Below are 15,597 nucleotides of genomic sequence, written 5' to 3' on the forward strand. Positions count from 1 at the left end.
GAAACAATTTTGAAGGAGTGATGAGAAATAGCAAGACTTTGGGATAACATGGGTTAATATTTCTGGAAAAGAAGGTAGAATCTAGAAAGATAAACTCTCACTTATAAGTAGCAGCCTAATCTGGTTTGTTCTTTCAAGGTCACTGATATTCTGTGGAGTGATCCTAGAGAGAAACGAGGCTGTTATCCAAACACATGTCGAGGAGGGGGCTGCTATTTTGGCCCAGATGTTACCTCCAAGTTTCTTAAGAAAAACCACTTGAAGCTGCTTATTAGGTCTCACGAATGTAAGCGTGAAGGGTATGAATTCTCCCATGAGGCGAAGGTAAGCTAACATTGTTGGTGACATATCCCAGACATCCTTCCCCCCAGCATAGTCTTTCTTTACAGGAGATTATCTCACTTAGAGGCTCATGGGACGATGTCTTCCCTAGTACCAAAAAAAAGAAGGCCATGCTTTGGTAGACAGAAACAGGATATTCTAGTGTTCACATAAGTTGTTGGAAGGGGCCTCTCTGTCCCTCATCCTAAGGAATTTTTGGTTTATTTCCCTAAACTTCTGTAGTCCCAAAGCTTGCAACTCTACATGCGACACTATGTATGCACACAGAAAGGCTTCTACTAACCACAAGGCAACTCTCCAGTACTGCGGGGTTGAGAATATACTTATCCCCACTGAGCACATAAAAGGCAGCAGTGAATCCAGTTTGCTCTCTTTATCACCTTCGCACGGTCCCAGTGCAGGGCAGAGCAACAAAACATACCTCCCTTCTACTCACTGAGTAGGTAGGTGGACTCTAGCAAGTTACTCACTGTGGTCAGCTTAGCTGCCCCCACTAAAATGGAGTGTGTGGTGCTCTTGCAGTGGGGTGCGATGAAGCTAGAAGATTCAAAGACTGAGGAACTGGTTTTTTGTCCGAAGTTGTCCTGAGATATCCCTTTTTCAAACCCTACACGGTGATAAATACAAAACAAAACAAAATTGCATGGCATTTCCTTCTCTTTCAACTTTTACTTAACTCTATTAGTTCATTTGAGGCTTATACTAACAACTGTGAGATGGTTAAGACAAATATTTTATAGGGTCTCTTTGTAGTAGGAAAATAGAGAGAAAATAGCAGTGGCTTGTCTGAAGAGACATGCTCATTAAAGCAGGACTTGGCTTAAGCCAGGTTTCCTGTCACTGACAAATATTACCCTCCTATCCTCCACCACTGCCCCAAGGCTTGTTGGTTTCCTCCCAACAGAGTAGTCATGGTCCCTTATTTTAGCCACTGTTTCTTTGTCCTTAAAGCACTGGTTTTGGGGAAGGGAGCCGGAGCCCTCTAAATCATTCAGCTTAAAGCAAAAGAAGAAGACTGCGTTGCTAGACCAGTTTTATTTTGAATGCTTAAGTATCACAAGGAAAGAAAATAAAGACTTTGCCCCCTTGGAAAATTAGAATTTGCAAAACCGAGCATTAAGGGGAATTTTAAGATATGGAGCTAAAACTGTACACAGGATTGCAAGGCCATAGACTGCAGGAAGGAGGGCTAGAAGTACTGACTTCTGGGGAAGCTGATTTAAAAGCCTTGTTTCTCTCTTATGGAATCATAGGAAATCTTGTTAGACTTTAGATTTTGAACTTTGTTTGATTTTTGCTTTTTTTAAAAGACTCGAGCTATTTCTGACTTTATCGAAGGACATTTTGAAAACTAATTCTATGTGAACCTACCCTCTTTTTCTTTAATCAGGTCATTACAGTATTTTCTGCTTCTAATTACTATGAAGAAGGCAGCAATCGAGGAGCTTACATCAAGGTGGGATTTCATTCGACCCTTCAATTCTTCCAGTACCAAGTAACAAAGGCAACATGCTTAAGACCTCTTCACCAAAGGTATATATCCTCTAAGCCATAGAGTTTAAGGGGAATTCTGAATGACGGTACTGTGACCAAGTAGAACCAATCTAGAATGACTAAGAGCAGCCATGAGAGTGAAGACAACTACTTCTTGGTTACTCATTGGTGTAAACAAAATGGAAATAGTTCCAGACACCAGGTAACGAATACACTCATATTTGACACCAAGAGCAGCAATTTTGAATTCATACATCTCTTTAGGTGAATAAAGTACTCAGCATCCACAAATGGTATTTAATTGAATATAAAGAAAAGAAGGTCCCTGCACCCATGCAGCCCCATAACCTATGGCCTTCTCCACACCACCTCCCCCTCCCATAACAGGCCAGTCAGTCTGGTCTTGCTTCTTTGTCTCTTTCCTACCCAGAAATGTATTTGAGAAAAGAGTTGTGTGTGTTTCTCTGTGTGATGGCATTCGTAGTTTGTTTTCTTTTTCTCCTTTAACATGTTTTTAAGATTTTTTTCATTATAAAATAAATGTATTTATTGTTAACAATTGAGGCCAAAAAAAACAACGTATAAATAAAATGTTAATCTTCTCTCCCCCTGCTTCTCAATAATCCTTTCCCCATATGCAACTGAAATTAATAACTTGGTGTGAACCCTTACACCTTCTTATCCTTGCTCCTACAAAAATAAACAAGCAATTATTCATTCATTGAATGAAAAAGTTGAGCACTTACTATGTATCTGTCATTGTTTTAGGCATAGGTGATACAGTAATAACCAAAATAGGCAAAAGTCCTTTCCCTCATTAACTGCATATTGCAGTGAGAGTAGAAAATCAGTAAACACCATACACACATTTTTTTTTTACATAGTCACACTGCACACTCTATTCTGCAAGTGACTTTTATCCTAAAGATTCTATAATGAACATCACTCCAAGTTAGTATATACAGACCTAATTCATTCTCTTTTTAAAAAATTCTCACCCGAGAACATGCTTTTTGATTTTAGAGAGTAGGAAAGGGAGGGAGAGAAACATTGATGTGAGAGAGAACCATTGATCAGTTGTTTCTCATATGTGCCCCAACCGGTTACTGAACCTGCAACTAAGCATGTGCCTTGACTGGGAATCGAACCTGTGATTCTTTGGCTTATGGGATGATATTCCAACCAACTGTGCCACACCAGCTAGGGCCTAATTCATTCTTTTTAATAGATATATAATATTCTGTAGTGTACAAATGCCATAACAATTATAAAGTGACTAAATCTTATTCAATTTATATATGTTCACTACATTTGTGAAATTTGTTATCTTCTGCTTATGTATCCATCCTCTCTTGTGTCAATACCTGCTGTTTTGTTTCAGTAACTGTATAATAAATTTCAATATCTGCGTTAGCAAGTCCCTCTTTATTTTCCTTTTTTCAAAGTTGTCTCGGATATTCTCAGACATTAATTGTTCATGTGACTCTGAAATAAAAAAGAAAACACCAGTGGTAATCCTTTTAAAATTTCACAAAACATGCATGCACATACATACATATACACACATTCATTACCTAGTAACATGGTATGTATGAAGTTAGGCAATTCATTTAAAGTAGAAACTAGTAAGTGGTAATATAACACATTAAAATGAAACAGAACAGGATGATTTATGTAATTTCCACCTCATAATTGTTTTCTTAACATAGGGTGTACACCGTCGAAAGTAGTGCCATGAAGATACTAAAAGAGAGAATGATTGCACGAAAAACTGACCTCATTAATATTTTCCAACTTCAAGACCACAATAAAACAGGTAATAAAATTATGTTATGCTTATCATTTCTTAACATAGCAGGTTATATCCAGAGCAGTTTTCTCTCTCTCTCTCTCTTCCTTCCTTCCTTCCTTCCCTTCTTTCCTTTCTTCCTCTCTCTCTTTCTTTCTCTTTCTTTCTTTCTGCTTTCTTAACATTTCAGTTCTCTGTTTTTACTAGCGAGGAATGATAGAGCTAAAAATAAAATTAATCCATTATATGCTTGGATAAAGGCATATTTCTCCTTTTGAGTAAGCTTCTTTCAACTTAAAAAAACAACAACTCTGGATTGGACTTCGATTCTGATAATATGTCAGATTAGATGCCCTGAAAGGCCTGCCTGTTAAGAAACAGCTAGATTCTAGAGCATACAGAATTGTAGTGTGTCTACTGGCCTCACATTAAGTATGATAAATATCCAGGCTGTACCTCCTCTCTCCATTAAACTGATTCTGGACTTCCAGCCTCCAGAAATCTAAGATACAAATTTGTATTATTTTTTAAAGGATTTTACTTATTTATTCTTAGAGAGGGTAAGGGAAAGAGAAAGAGGGAGAGAAACATCACTGTATGGTTCCCTCTTGCACACTCCCCACTGGGGACTTAGCCCCCAACCCAGGCATATGCCCTGACCGAGAATTGTACCAGCGACCCTTTGGCTCACAGGCTAGCACTCAGTCCACTGAGCCACACCAGCCAGTGTGAATTTGTATTATTTTAAGCCACTAAGTCTGTGGTATGTTATAACAGCAACAGGAAACCCACTCTCAAGACTCTGTTCAATATTTTGCAAGGGATGTTAGCCAGTGCAATAAGGTAAGTTAAATGAAACCATATGAGTTAGAAAAGAAGAAATAAAATGTCACTATCTATCAGTCAGAGCCTATTCAGGAGATAGAAACACCATCAATAATTTGAACAGTGAAATTTGGTATAAAGAATTACTAATTAGTAAAAAGTGATGAATTACTAAAAGGGATAAAGTAGAACTCTAAAGAATATAGCAATAGGAGGTATAGGGAACAGCTACTGTCTCTAAGGCTGAGAGAGGGTACCCAAAGAAGGAACAAACTTAGAAGAGTTCCCTACTCCCAACCAAGGCTAACATTTAGACCTCATTGAAGAGGGTGTGACTGTAGAAGTTTGCTGAGGTATCTTGGGTCAGAAGTGGTATGCAGCCAGAGGGCCAGGATTGGAAAGGATGAAACCACCAATGGGCTGCTAGCAAGGGAGGCACCCACGGTGGTGCTGACGAAATTCAGTAGTGAGTGGGTGCCACTGAATTTCCCACACACCTCTGGCAACCATACCATGCTGTAGAAACAAGAAGAAGAGCATACCAGAACTATTTCTTCTGCTGTGTCTTAGAACATTCTTCCTGTACCATCTGCTGACAAAACCTAACATTATACCAGCTGCCCAAAGAGGAAACATTTACAGGGTTCATCTCCAATATCACAAAACAGGGTGAAAAAGGGCAGATTTGGAGCTGAGTAGGAATAAATTCATAATTAGTATAGCTAGCAATTAACTTTTAGATAATGAAAACCTTAAAAGATACCATTTATAATAGATAATCAAGTACTAAGGAAGAAACCAAATGATTGATGTATGAGATTTGTAAAATATTATTGAGAGAAATGAAAATCAATTGAAATAAATGAGTAGATATTACTATGTTCAAGGGCCAATGGTGTCAAGATATAAAATTTATTCCCAAATTGAGCTATAAGTTCAATGCACCAAAATGGAATGTATGGAAATGTTCTTAGTAGCATTGTCAATATATATTTTACATAAACTGTGAATATTGTTTTGTTTGTTTTCTGTTTATTCAAAATCATTTTTATACAAACATACCTTTAATCATCAGGAAAAAATAAAGATTTATACTTTGAAAAACTACATATAATATTAGGGAATAAAGAGACAATACCTGGGAAAATGGAAAGTGAATAATATGCCAGTGTTAAAAATAAAAGTAATCTTTTATCCTTCATATCATTTTTTCTTTCTATCCTTTTGCATTTTCAGATATTCTATTATAAACATACTTTACTTTGTTAATCAGAAAAAGGAAAGAGAAATCTAACACTGAAAGTCTGATTGCTTACACACAACAGTAAGGGAAAGGGCTGTGGACCACTGAAGACTTTTTGTAGTTGTTCCTCCCTTGGACCCCTGGGTCCTGGTAGGACAAATTGAAAAGGGGAGCAGGAGGCACCCATGCCTCAAAGCCCCAGGCCGCCCACTGGCTCCACTGAGGAGGTTGCATTTCTTTACCAAATTATCTGCCAATTAATAGGCTTTCTTCTTCTTTTTTCTTTTTTCTTTTTGGTTGTTACTGTTAGGAAAAATTTCTATGAGTCAATGGGCTTTTTCTATGGAGACCGTTTTGAGGCTGAACTTACCATGGAGGTGCCTGAGTCCACGTCTGGTTATCACGGACCAAGAAGGGAATGTTGACTACATGTCCTGCTTCAATGATGTGCACATTCAAAAGCCTGTGAAAGAGGCAAGTGAAATACAGCCCCTGCTAAAACTTGACTAGAGAGAAACACCCTTTGGGCAACCTGTAAGAGTAATGAGTCCTTTGAAAAGTTAGGAGTGGAACCATCTAATGGATGGAGTGGCAGCCTTTGGTAAGGCCTAAGGGGGATCTCCCTGCTACACTGAAGTCTATTCAGGAAAGGTGTGCACTCTAAGGCCAGGCGGAAAGAAGAAAAAGCTTCTGCAAGCAAATCCATGTGAAATGTGTGAATCTTCTCGAGTGCTGTCCAGCAGAAGTGCATATGTGACATCCATTCTTTCATATAACACATCATTTAAAACACTCAACATATTCCCTCTTAAACTGTGAGTGTATAGATGTACCGATATGATATCTTACACCTTAAGGACTTTTAAAGTTTACAATCCTTTATTAAAATAGAAATACCCTAGGGAGAGTTGTCAGCTCCCCCTCCCAGTAATTATTAGTTCACAACTCATCAGCAATTAGTTATAACAGTGGGCTTAAAGGGAGTTGATGGGAACTAGGACTGGGCTGATTGTTTTCAGGGGAGATGAGAAGTGAAGAGCAGAGAAGGGAAGTAAAAGTGCAGGTGGAACCTCAAATATCCACAGGAAGGAGGCTTTGGGCTTCCCTTAAGGGGCAGCTTGTCATTGCGACTGAGCTAGCTCACAGACCCTGGCTTCAGGCAGCTGAGATTCAAATCTCACTTACCAACTATGTGAACCTTGGGAAGCTTACTTTACCTATCCATTCTTTAATATGTAAAATGGACATAACAATTGTTCTGTTCCTTGGGGCTGTGTTGAGGACTGAATGAAACAACTCACAGAAAAGCTCTCAGCACAAAGCCTGGCACACAAGGCGCTATCAGGAAATGTTGGCTATTGTTATTTGCTGCTTCCTGATTCTCTTTGGCCCTGTCCTATGAGGAGCACAGACTGCGGACACCTCTGAACATAAGAGCATGGTCCTCTCTCTGATTAAAGAGGGTTGGGCCTCTGAGGAAGGCCTGCTTTCTCAAGCGGCTCTGTAAATCACCTAATTTGAATGGATGATGATGATTTATGCTTGTTATGTTTACTAAATTGATCTATGTTATTAATTCTATGTTTTAACACTTCGAAAATCTTTATTTTAGGTTCAGTCAGCCCTAATTGAAACTCTGTATAGATACCGATCTGACCTGCAAGTCATCTTTAATGTCATTGACTCTGATCACTCAGGTAAATGAACTGTGATTTGTTCACTAGCAGTAGAAAGCGAAGGTTTGTCTATTTCTCTGAAACCAGAACTGTGTTTTCATCTATTGCTTTCTAGAACTCATCTTTATAGTATTGTTATTTTAGTTGGCTACTGACTATATTTGAGACCACACAGTCCTATATCGGCCTTATATCCATTAGTCGGACAAAAATAGCTCCTTTTATAAGTCACCAGCGCAGATGAAAAGATAATTGACTGTTCATTTAGAGTTGCCCTCTCAGCACAGCAGGCATTGCATCAGTCTCATAAATATCATAGTCACTCCTGGTAACAAAAATCATTTCTAGAGTTCTGATTCTGTTTTGGGGACTGAGGGCTATAAAAACTCATTTTCTGCTTAGCTTTGATGCACAATTACTTATTTTCAAACTTTTTCTTTTGCTTGCAGATATATTTTATTTATTTACTTATTTTTCACTTAAATGTGTTGGAATGACACTGGTTAGTAAAATTATATAGGTTTAAAGTGTACAATTCTGTGCTACATCATCTAGATATTCATTCTGTGCCCACCACCCATATTTTCAAACTTTAAAAAAATCCTCAGATAATCCTTAACTGCAGAGATCATTGAACACCCAAAAAATCAATCATCAGAACAGAGAAGTAAATTATTGCCTATAAAAAATGGCAGAGCCATTGTTTGCAATGCTCTTACTGAGTCCTCCTGAGACCCCCTCAAAGGAGAGGGTATCTTTTCCCCCTACTTTGATGATCCTCTCCTCTCTGCCCTCCTTCCACGTCCCTCTCCTTTAGATTCTAGATCGTATAATTTCTATGCCACAGATAGTCCCCACAGTTCACAATCCCCCTCCATTCCTTTGCTGTTTACTCATGCCAGCTTTAGAATAAGCTTTAGCAGTTTGAAATGACATATTGTTTCTTATATTTATTCTCTTTTTCATTTCCTTCAGTGTCTTCATGGTCAGGCATATTAGTGAGCTTCTAATTGGGACTATTCAATCAATATGTCTTCCACACCCCTCCCTTAGGTGGGTCTTAATGAACACTCACAGCATTCTCCTATATTCTTTTAGGTCTGATCTCCATGGAAGAATTTCATGCCATGTGGAAACTTTTTAGTAGTCACTATAATGTTCATATTGATGATTCCCAAGTTGATGAGCTTGCTAAAAGGATGGACTTGAACAAAGATGGAAGCATCGACTTTAATGAGTTTTTTAAGGCTTTCTATGTAGTGCACAAATTTGACAACTCGAACAAAGAAAATACCAACACTGTTTAACAAGAAGTAGGGCTTTCCCTCCTTATAAATATGGTCACTGGTAAAGTCTTTTGTAGAACCAGTAGTAGGAAGAAGTAGACCCCAATTTCCACCATGAGCAAATGTATAGTGTGGGTATTGGAAGTTTCTAGTAAGCTGTTGTAGTTAAGACTAGCTTAAATGTCAGCTCCAGTGGTAGAACTCACACATTTCTAGATAGAAACTGGGTTTGAGCCTAATGTTGGCCTCTTGGATGTCTGCTTAACCAAGAAACCAGAGCAGTTTAAAAACATGCTGAAAGAAACCCAAAGAACACAGAAAACACTACACCATCTGTGAGTGGCCAAGGAATACTGAACCATTAATGTAATAAAATATTTCCAGCCTTCAATTGTAATTTTCTTTGGTGATACCATAAACCAGTAATTCTCAATCATGGGGGCACCACCCTTCAGGAATGGGGGCCATATCAGATTCTTGGGGTAAGCTATGTGAGTGTATTATTTGAAAAAGGATGTTATTTTCTTGTCTGTTGGAGTTACAAAGTGAATACTTTCAGATTGGGCCCTGCAATTAATATGGTTTGAAATCTTCATTGGCAAGATGGTGCCTTGGTCATGCATACATTATGCAATTTATTCTGCTATTCTGATTGCATATCAAACAAGTGATTTTTGTTTAAAGGGAAGTGTATGTTAATTTTTGTCTAAGTTTGAGAACTTCAAGATCTGTCAGTCTGTCAGAGTAGATATCCTGCAATGCTTCCTGCTATTTATACCAAAATAATGGATAAAATATAACAAGTATCTTTTTTAAATGCATAACTGAGCTGATAGGAAAATAAAAGAAACCTATATGGGGCGGGGAAAAAAGAACATAATTAAAATCATTCCAATATTAACATTGGACAGGATAGACTTTAAGGCAAAGAATATCATTAGGGATAAAAAAGAAAAGTCATTACTGAATGCTAAAAGGAATGATTCACCAAGAAGATATAGTAATTATAAAAATATGCATCTAATAACAGAGCTTTATACTTTATAATGCAAAAATTGACATAACTACTAGAAGAAATAGGTAGAAGAAGATTTTGAATATACCTGTCAGTAATTGATCATGTAAATAAAAAATTAGTGTGTAGAAATTGGATAACCCAATTAATCCTCCTGATCATGTGTGTGTCTGTATGTGTGTACTCTATAATCAATTTTAGAGAATACACATTGTTTTCAAGCACATGTGGAACATTTATAAAAATTAATCGTGTATTAGACCAGCGATTTTAAACCTTTTTCAACTAAGAGCACATATAAACTAATTACTAAAATTCTGCGTCACACCCACAATATATTTTTTGCTGATATGACAAAAAAAATAGGTACAATTTTGATTTATTCATACCAGATGGCTATTTTTGTGTTGGCTGTTGTCATATTTTTATTTGACAATCTAAGGGAAGAGAAGTCAGTGTCCCTGACTAAATAGTCAAGTACTACATGTTTTAAAAATTCTGGAGGCACACCTGTTGAAAATTGCTGTATTAGACCACAAAAAATACCTCAAACTACCAAGCAATCAATAACAAAGATACTATGTTATCTGATTATAATGTAATTAAACTAGAAATAATACAAGAATATAGCCATATTGAGCAAAAAGGATATAACTAGCTCTAGCAAAAATTGCTAAAAATAGTTCACAAGAATACTGTAAATAATTTTATTTGAATACTTTTTTAAAAATAGGAGAATGTATGATTTCCTAGAGGAAAATATAATTTACTAAAGCTGACTCAACAAAAGGATGGGTGGAAGAGACATATAACTATTAAATAATGACTGCGATGACTTTGTAATGTGTCAATTTGACCAGGCTGAACTACATTTCTCAGAATTACCTTTCTTGTATGTTTCTGGTTAAGGTAGGCCACAAGGGATATTCTTGAGAGATTTGGAAGACAAAGGGAAGCACAGCCATTACGCAGCTCCCACACACTGTTACTGAGCTGCTGCTGCTGTGTGAAAGCCAGTGAGGCCTGCAATTGGCTCTGTGTTGCCCTGGAGCCTGTCAGCTTCTCTGACTCCTGGGCCAGGTGTGTGTGTTTAGCCCTGTGACGGAAGATGACCTTGTCACCAAGGCCAGAGGCCATAAGAATGGACTCAGGCATCAGTCTGGCAGCTTGTGCCTGTGGGCTTGAGCCTGCTTCTGATCTTCCTTCCTGATTGCCTGCCCTGTGGACTTCAAGGTCCAGCATCAGGTATGGTGTCTACTGCCTTACAGAGCTTGTGTAGCCAGCGTCCTCATTTGCAAAAGTCACTTCTCCTATTGCTTATATATGTATATCTCCTATGGATTTGGCCTCTGGTTGAATCCTGTGTGACACAGAATTTGGCACTGAGAGTGGTTCCAGAAGAACAGGATCCTAAAGATGAGTTCTGTGCATGTGTACAACCTGGTGTGCAGAGCTGCCCTGTTACCTTACGTGAAAATCCATGGATAATCCCGGGAGAGTGCTTTTAAGAAATGTTCAGTCTCTAGCAGTACTGGGTGAGTCTTTTGTTGTTGCTTCCTAAACATCATTTGGTTATTGATTCTCGGGTTCTTTCTGAAACTCTTATTTTCTCCCTTGGGCTTCTACTCTCTGGAATTAATTATATGCCTTTGTTGGAAATTTTACATAAAAATGTACTTAGGTTTTACTGAAGATTGTCATTTAATGTTGTAAAACTTCTGCCTGACATGAGTTGTACTTAACCACAATTCAGTTTTACAAAGCATACACACACAGGGGTAGGGAAAAGTAGGTTTACAGTTGAGTATGCAAAACACAGAGTGTAATCTTGTATTATTTATTATTGTATTATTTTCCATATGAACAACTGTAAACCTACTTTGCCTACCTACCTCTCTGTGTATATATGTGTATAGAGTTGTGAAATATCTCACTTTCAATTTATATTTCTTTATTACAAATGGGATTGTGCATCTAATTAGTCTATTCTAAGAAAGTCACATTCCTATCCTTTGCTTATTATAATACTGTAGCTATTTGTCTTTTTCTTAATGATTTCTAGAAACTTTAAAGCACTTCAAGATGCTAGTCCACTGTTCTTTATTTGAGAAGCAGGTATCCTCTCCCAGCCTGTGACTTGATTTTTCACTTTCTTTCTGAGATATCTTTTCAAGCAGAAGTTTTACATTTCAATTTATCCAGTTTGTCAGTCTTTTTGTTTATAATTCCTGCTTTTTGCATCTTGTCAAAAAACAAAAATATCCTTTCCAACCATGGAAATATCATAAAGATACAGTTGATCGTTATTATTCATAGATTTTGTATTTGCAAATTTACCTACTCACTAAACTGTATTTGTAACCTAAAATCAATATTTATGGTGGCCATGTGCAAAGTAGGGAACATTTTGAGTCATATATGTTCTCAGCTGAGTTTGAACAAAGCAACGGTCTGCATTCTTGTTCTAGCTTTCATACTATAAACAAGTGTCTTTGCGGTATATTTACTGCCACTTTTTTTTTTTTGCATGTTTGTGCTTTTGTGGTTGATATTGCTGTTTAAAATGGTCCCCAAATGTAGTGCTGCAGTGCTGTCTAGTTTTCCTAAGTACAAGAAAGTGGCGAAGTACCTTATGGAGTGAATAACATCTATTAGTAAACTTCATTCAGGTGAGAGTTACAGTGTTGCTGGCCATGAGTTCAGTGTTAAGAAATCAACAATATATATGAAAGGAGGTGTTTTTCAACAGAAGCACACGTAAAACAAGGTTATGTTGTTGATTGATTGACAGAAATGTTGTGACCAGAGTTTCACAGGGACCAATCCCTGTATTTTCCTTAGGAACAATTTTCAAATTCAGTGATTATATAGAACATAACTATTACAAGTAACAAGAATCAACCATGTTCTCCAAAAGGTTTAAACATTTTAGCTTTTCAAGAGCATTTAGCTCTTCCATCCACTGGAGTGTGATGTAGAATGTTCATTCTTTCCCACTAATTTGAAATGCCACCTCTGTCATACAGTAAGCTCTCTTTCTAGGCTGTTATGATCCAATGATCTCTTTGGTCTATCATCTCAAAAATACCTAATGTATTAAACACTGTAGCTTATGACAGTCTTGATATTTGGTATTATGAGTTCTCCTTCAAAGTTTCTTTGATCTTTTAGTCCTCTGTACACATGTTAGAATCAGCTTGTCAATTCTGTGAAGTCCCCTGCTGGATTTTTATGGAAACTGTATTAAATTTATAGATTAATCTGGACAGAATTGCCATCATTACTATGTTGAGTTTTCGTATCCATTAACATGGTATATTTTTTCAATTATTTTAGTCTTCGCTAATGTCTTTTTTTAATATTAATTATAATTTTATTTATTTTCTGTTATTTCATATTCCTGATTGTCATAAAGGTTTTCTGTAATGATATTTCTATACTTTTAACTCATATATAACAACATCTACCTACATCTTCTGCTAAGCAGATCTAGTTACGATGTGTTTCTTCTGTGTCCCCAGTGTTTGAACCTGGATTTACCACAGAGTCTAGAGAATATAAACAAAAATGAGGCTGTGAGGCTGCTGCACATTCAGCACCAAACTCCACTGAAGGAACATGACGTGGGAGCTCCGTCTGCTTCTCTGTGGAGTTCATGCTTCTATCTCCCAATGATCCACACAGATGCTCCATCCCCTCCAACTCTGGGTCCATGTCCTCTAGGATCGCTCTCTATTCTAGTTCATACTCTGATCACTTTGTAGGGGAAATAGGGTCAAATGAAACTTCCTGTCTCCTGAACACAAACCTCCTCAGGTCATAAGGGTAAATTCTCTTGGTGAGTTCATTATTGGTGGCTTTCAAAGGCATTTCTCACTTTAAATCCCTCTCCATTTGTGACAATTTACTCTCCTAGGCTACGTGCCCATCTCTGGATCAGTTGGGTCACTGGAGAGAGCACAGGACCAAATGTAGGAAGTAGTTCTATTTGTAGATTCTTTTTTTCTTTTTTAAAATAATTTTTAAATCATGTTCATTCTATTACAGCTGTCTCAATTTTAACCCCTTTACCCCCCTCCACCCATCCCACCCCACCCTACCCCACTCCCACAGTCAATTCCCACTCTGTTGTCCATGTCCACGGGTCATCCATACATGTTCTTTGCCTAGTCCCCTCCCCTTCTTTCCACCATTCTCCTCTTTCCCCATCCCCTCTGGTCACTTTCAGTCTGCTCCATGTTTCCTTGCCTGTGGTTTATTTTGTTCATTAGTTTATTTTGTTGAATAGAGTCCACTTATAGGTGAGATCATATGGTACTTATCTTTCACCAACTGGCTTATTTCACTTAGCGTAATATTCTCCAGTTCCATCCATGTTGTTGCAAAAGGTAGGAGTTCCATCCCTCCCTCCCTCTTTCTTTCTTTCCTTCTTTCTTTCTTTCTTTCTTTCTTTTTCTTTCTTTCTTTCTTTTTTTTCTTTTCTTTCTTTCTTTCTTTCTTTTTTAAATGCCGATTGATTTTATTTTTTTAAATGTCAAAGTTAATTATAAAATATTTAAAAATTTAAATCCATTATAAAGTCTCAGCAATTAAAACAACATGATACCAGCACAGAAATAATCAAGTAGGTCAATGAAATAAAATGAGCATTCTAGAGACAAATGTATATATCTGTATAACAATATAATATATAATTAAATTGATATTTTAAATCAATGGGGAAAATAAGGCTTATTCAACAAATAAGGTGCATGGACCACTTACTTGAAATAAAACAAATATAGAGCCCTATTTCACACATTATACAGGAAATATTCAGGTGAGCTAAAAATCAATATGTAGAATCTAAGGAGTTTTAGGAGAAAATACAAAATAATATTTTTCTTATCCTGAAGTAAAATATTCAAACCCAGAAGCTATAAAGTAAAATATTGGCAATATGACTATATTAAACATTTCAGACTATATAGTAATATACATATAAAAAGAGGTAAAGGCCAAGTAATAGAATGGGAAAGTATTTGCCACACATCTAAAAATAGGTTAATAGTGTTTTGTTTTTTTTTTTTAGGGGAAGAAATCTACAATCCTTTTATTGATAAATGGATAACGAATACCAAAAAGTCATTTAAAGCTTTTTTAAAATAATAGAAATAGGCAAGAAATATACAAAACAAGTTTAGTTTCAACAAATAATAGAGGAACAATTAAAATAGCACATCATTGTCACAATCAGATTAGTACATATTAAAAAATATTGGTAATATCAAGTATTGGCAACTCTGAAAGGAACTGCGTATTCATAGAAACTTTTTCTTCATCTTAAAGCAGTCCCTTTAGCATATTTTGCAGTGCTGGTTTGGTGGAGATGTAGTCAGTTAGCCTTCTTTTGTCTGAGAAACTCCTCATTTCGCCTTCCATTTGAATTGAGAGCCTTGCTGGGGAGAGCAGTCTTGGTTGCAGACCTTTGCTTTTCATGACTTGGAGTATTTCTTGCCACTCCCTTCTGGCTTGCAGTGTTTCTGTTGAGAAGTCAGCTGCTGGCCATATCGGGGGTTCCCCTTGTGTGTTACTACCTCTTTCTCTCTTGCTGCCTTTAGGATTCTCTGTCTTCAATATTTGCCATTTTAACGATGATGTGCCTTGAAGTGGGCCTCATTGGGTTCCTGTTGAATGGGACCCTCTGTGCTTCCAGGACTTGTGTGACTGTTTCTTTCCTCCAATTAGGGAACTTTTCCATCATTACTTTTTCAAAAAGGTTCTCTATCCCTTCCTCATCCTCATCTCCTTCTGGTATCCCTATTATATGGATATTATTACGTTTCAGGTTGTCTTGCATTCCCCTAAATACCTCTTCATTCTTTTTGAGTTTTTTTTCATTTTCTTGCCTTTTCTGGGAGCTTTTTCCTACCTTGTCCTCCAGCTCG

General features: G+C 37.1%; 1 protein-coding gene across 1 annotated transcript in view; it reads left to right on the top strand.

The window, feature by feature from the left end:
* The window catches only part of PPEF1 (protein phosphatase with EF-hand domain 1), a 68,948-nt gene extending 59,991 nt beyond the window's left edge, over nucleotides 1–8,957 (top strand). Inside the window, exons 11-16 of the mRNA XM_054581198.1 lie at nucleotides 139–324; nucleotides 1,733–1,875; nucleotides 3,546–3,652; nucleotides 6,004–6,167; nucleotides 7,306–7,390; nucleotides 8,468–8,957. Of these exons, the coding sequence (XP_054437173.1) occupies nucleotides 139–324; nucleotides 1,733–1,875; nucleotides 3,546–3,652; nucleotides 6,004–6,167; nucleotides 7,306–7,390; nucleotides 8,468–8,676 (894 nt within the window). The 3' untranslated portion in view covers nucleotides 8,677–8,957. The remainder of the gene's footprint in view (nucleotides 1–138; nucleotides 325–1,732; nucleotides 1,876–3,545; nucleotides 3,653–6,003; nucleotides 6,168–7,305; nucleotides 7,391–8,467) is intronic.
* Nucleotides 8,958–15,597: the final 6,640 nt, after the last annotated feature.

The sequence above is a fragment of the Pteronotus mesoamericanus genome, unplaced genomic scaffold, assembly GCF_021234165.1.
Source record: "Pteronotus mesoamericanus isolate MK-2021 breed Mesoamerican mustached bat unplaced genomic scaffold, CSHL_Meso_final contig_65, whole genome shotgun sequence".
Lineage (NCBI taxonomy): Eukaryota > Metazoa > Chordata > Mammalia > Chiroptera > Mormoopidae > Pteronotus > Pteronotus mesoamericanus.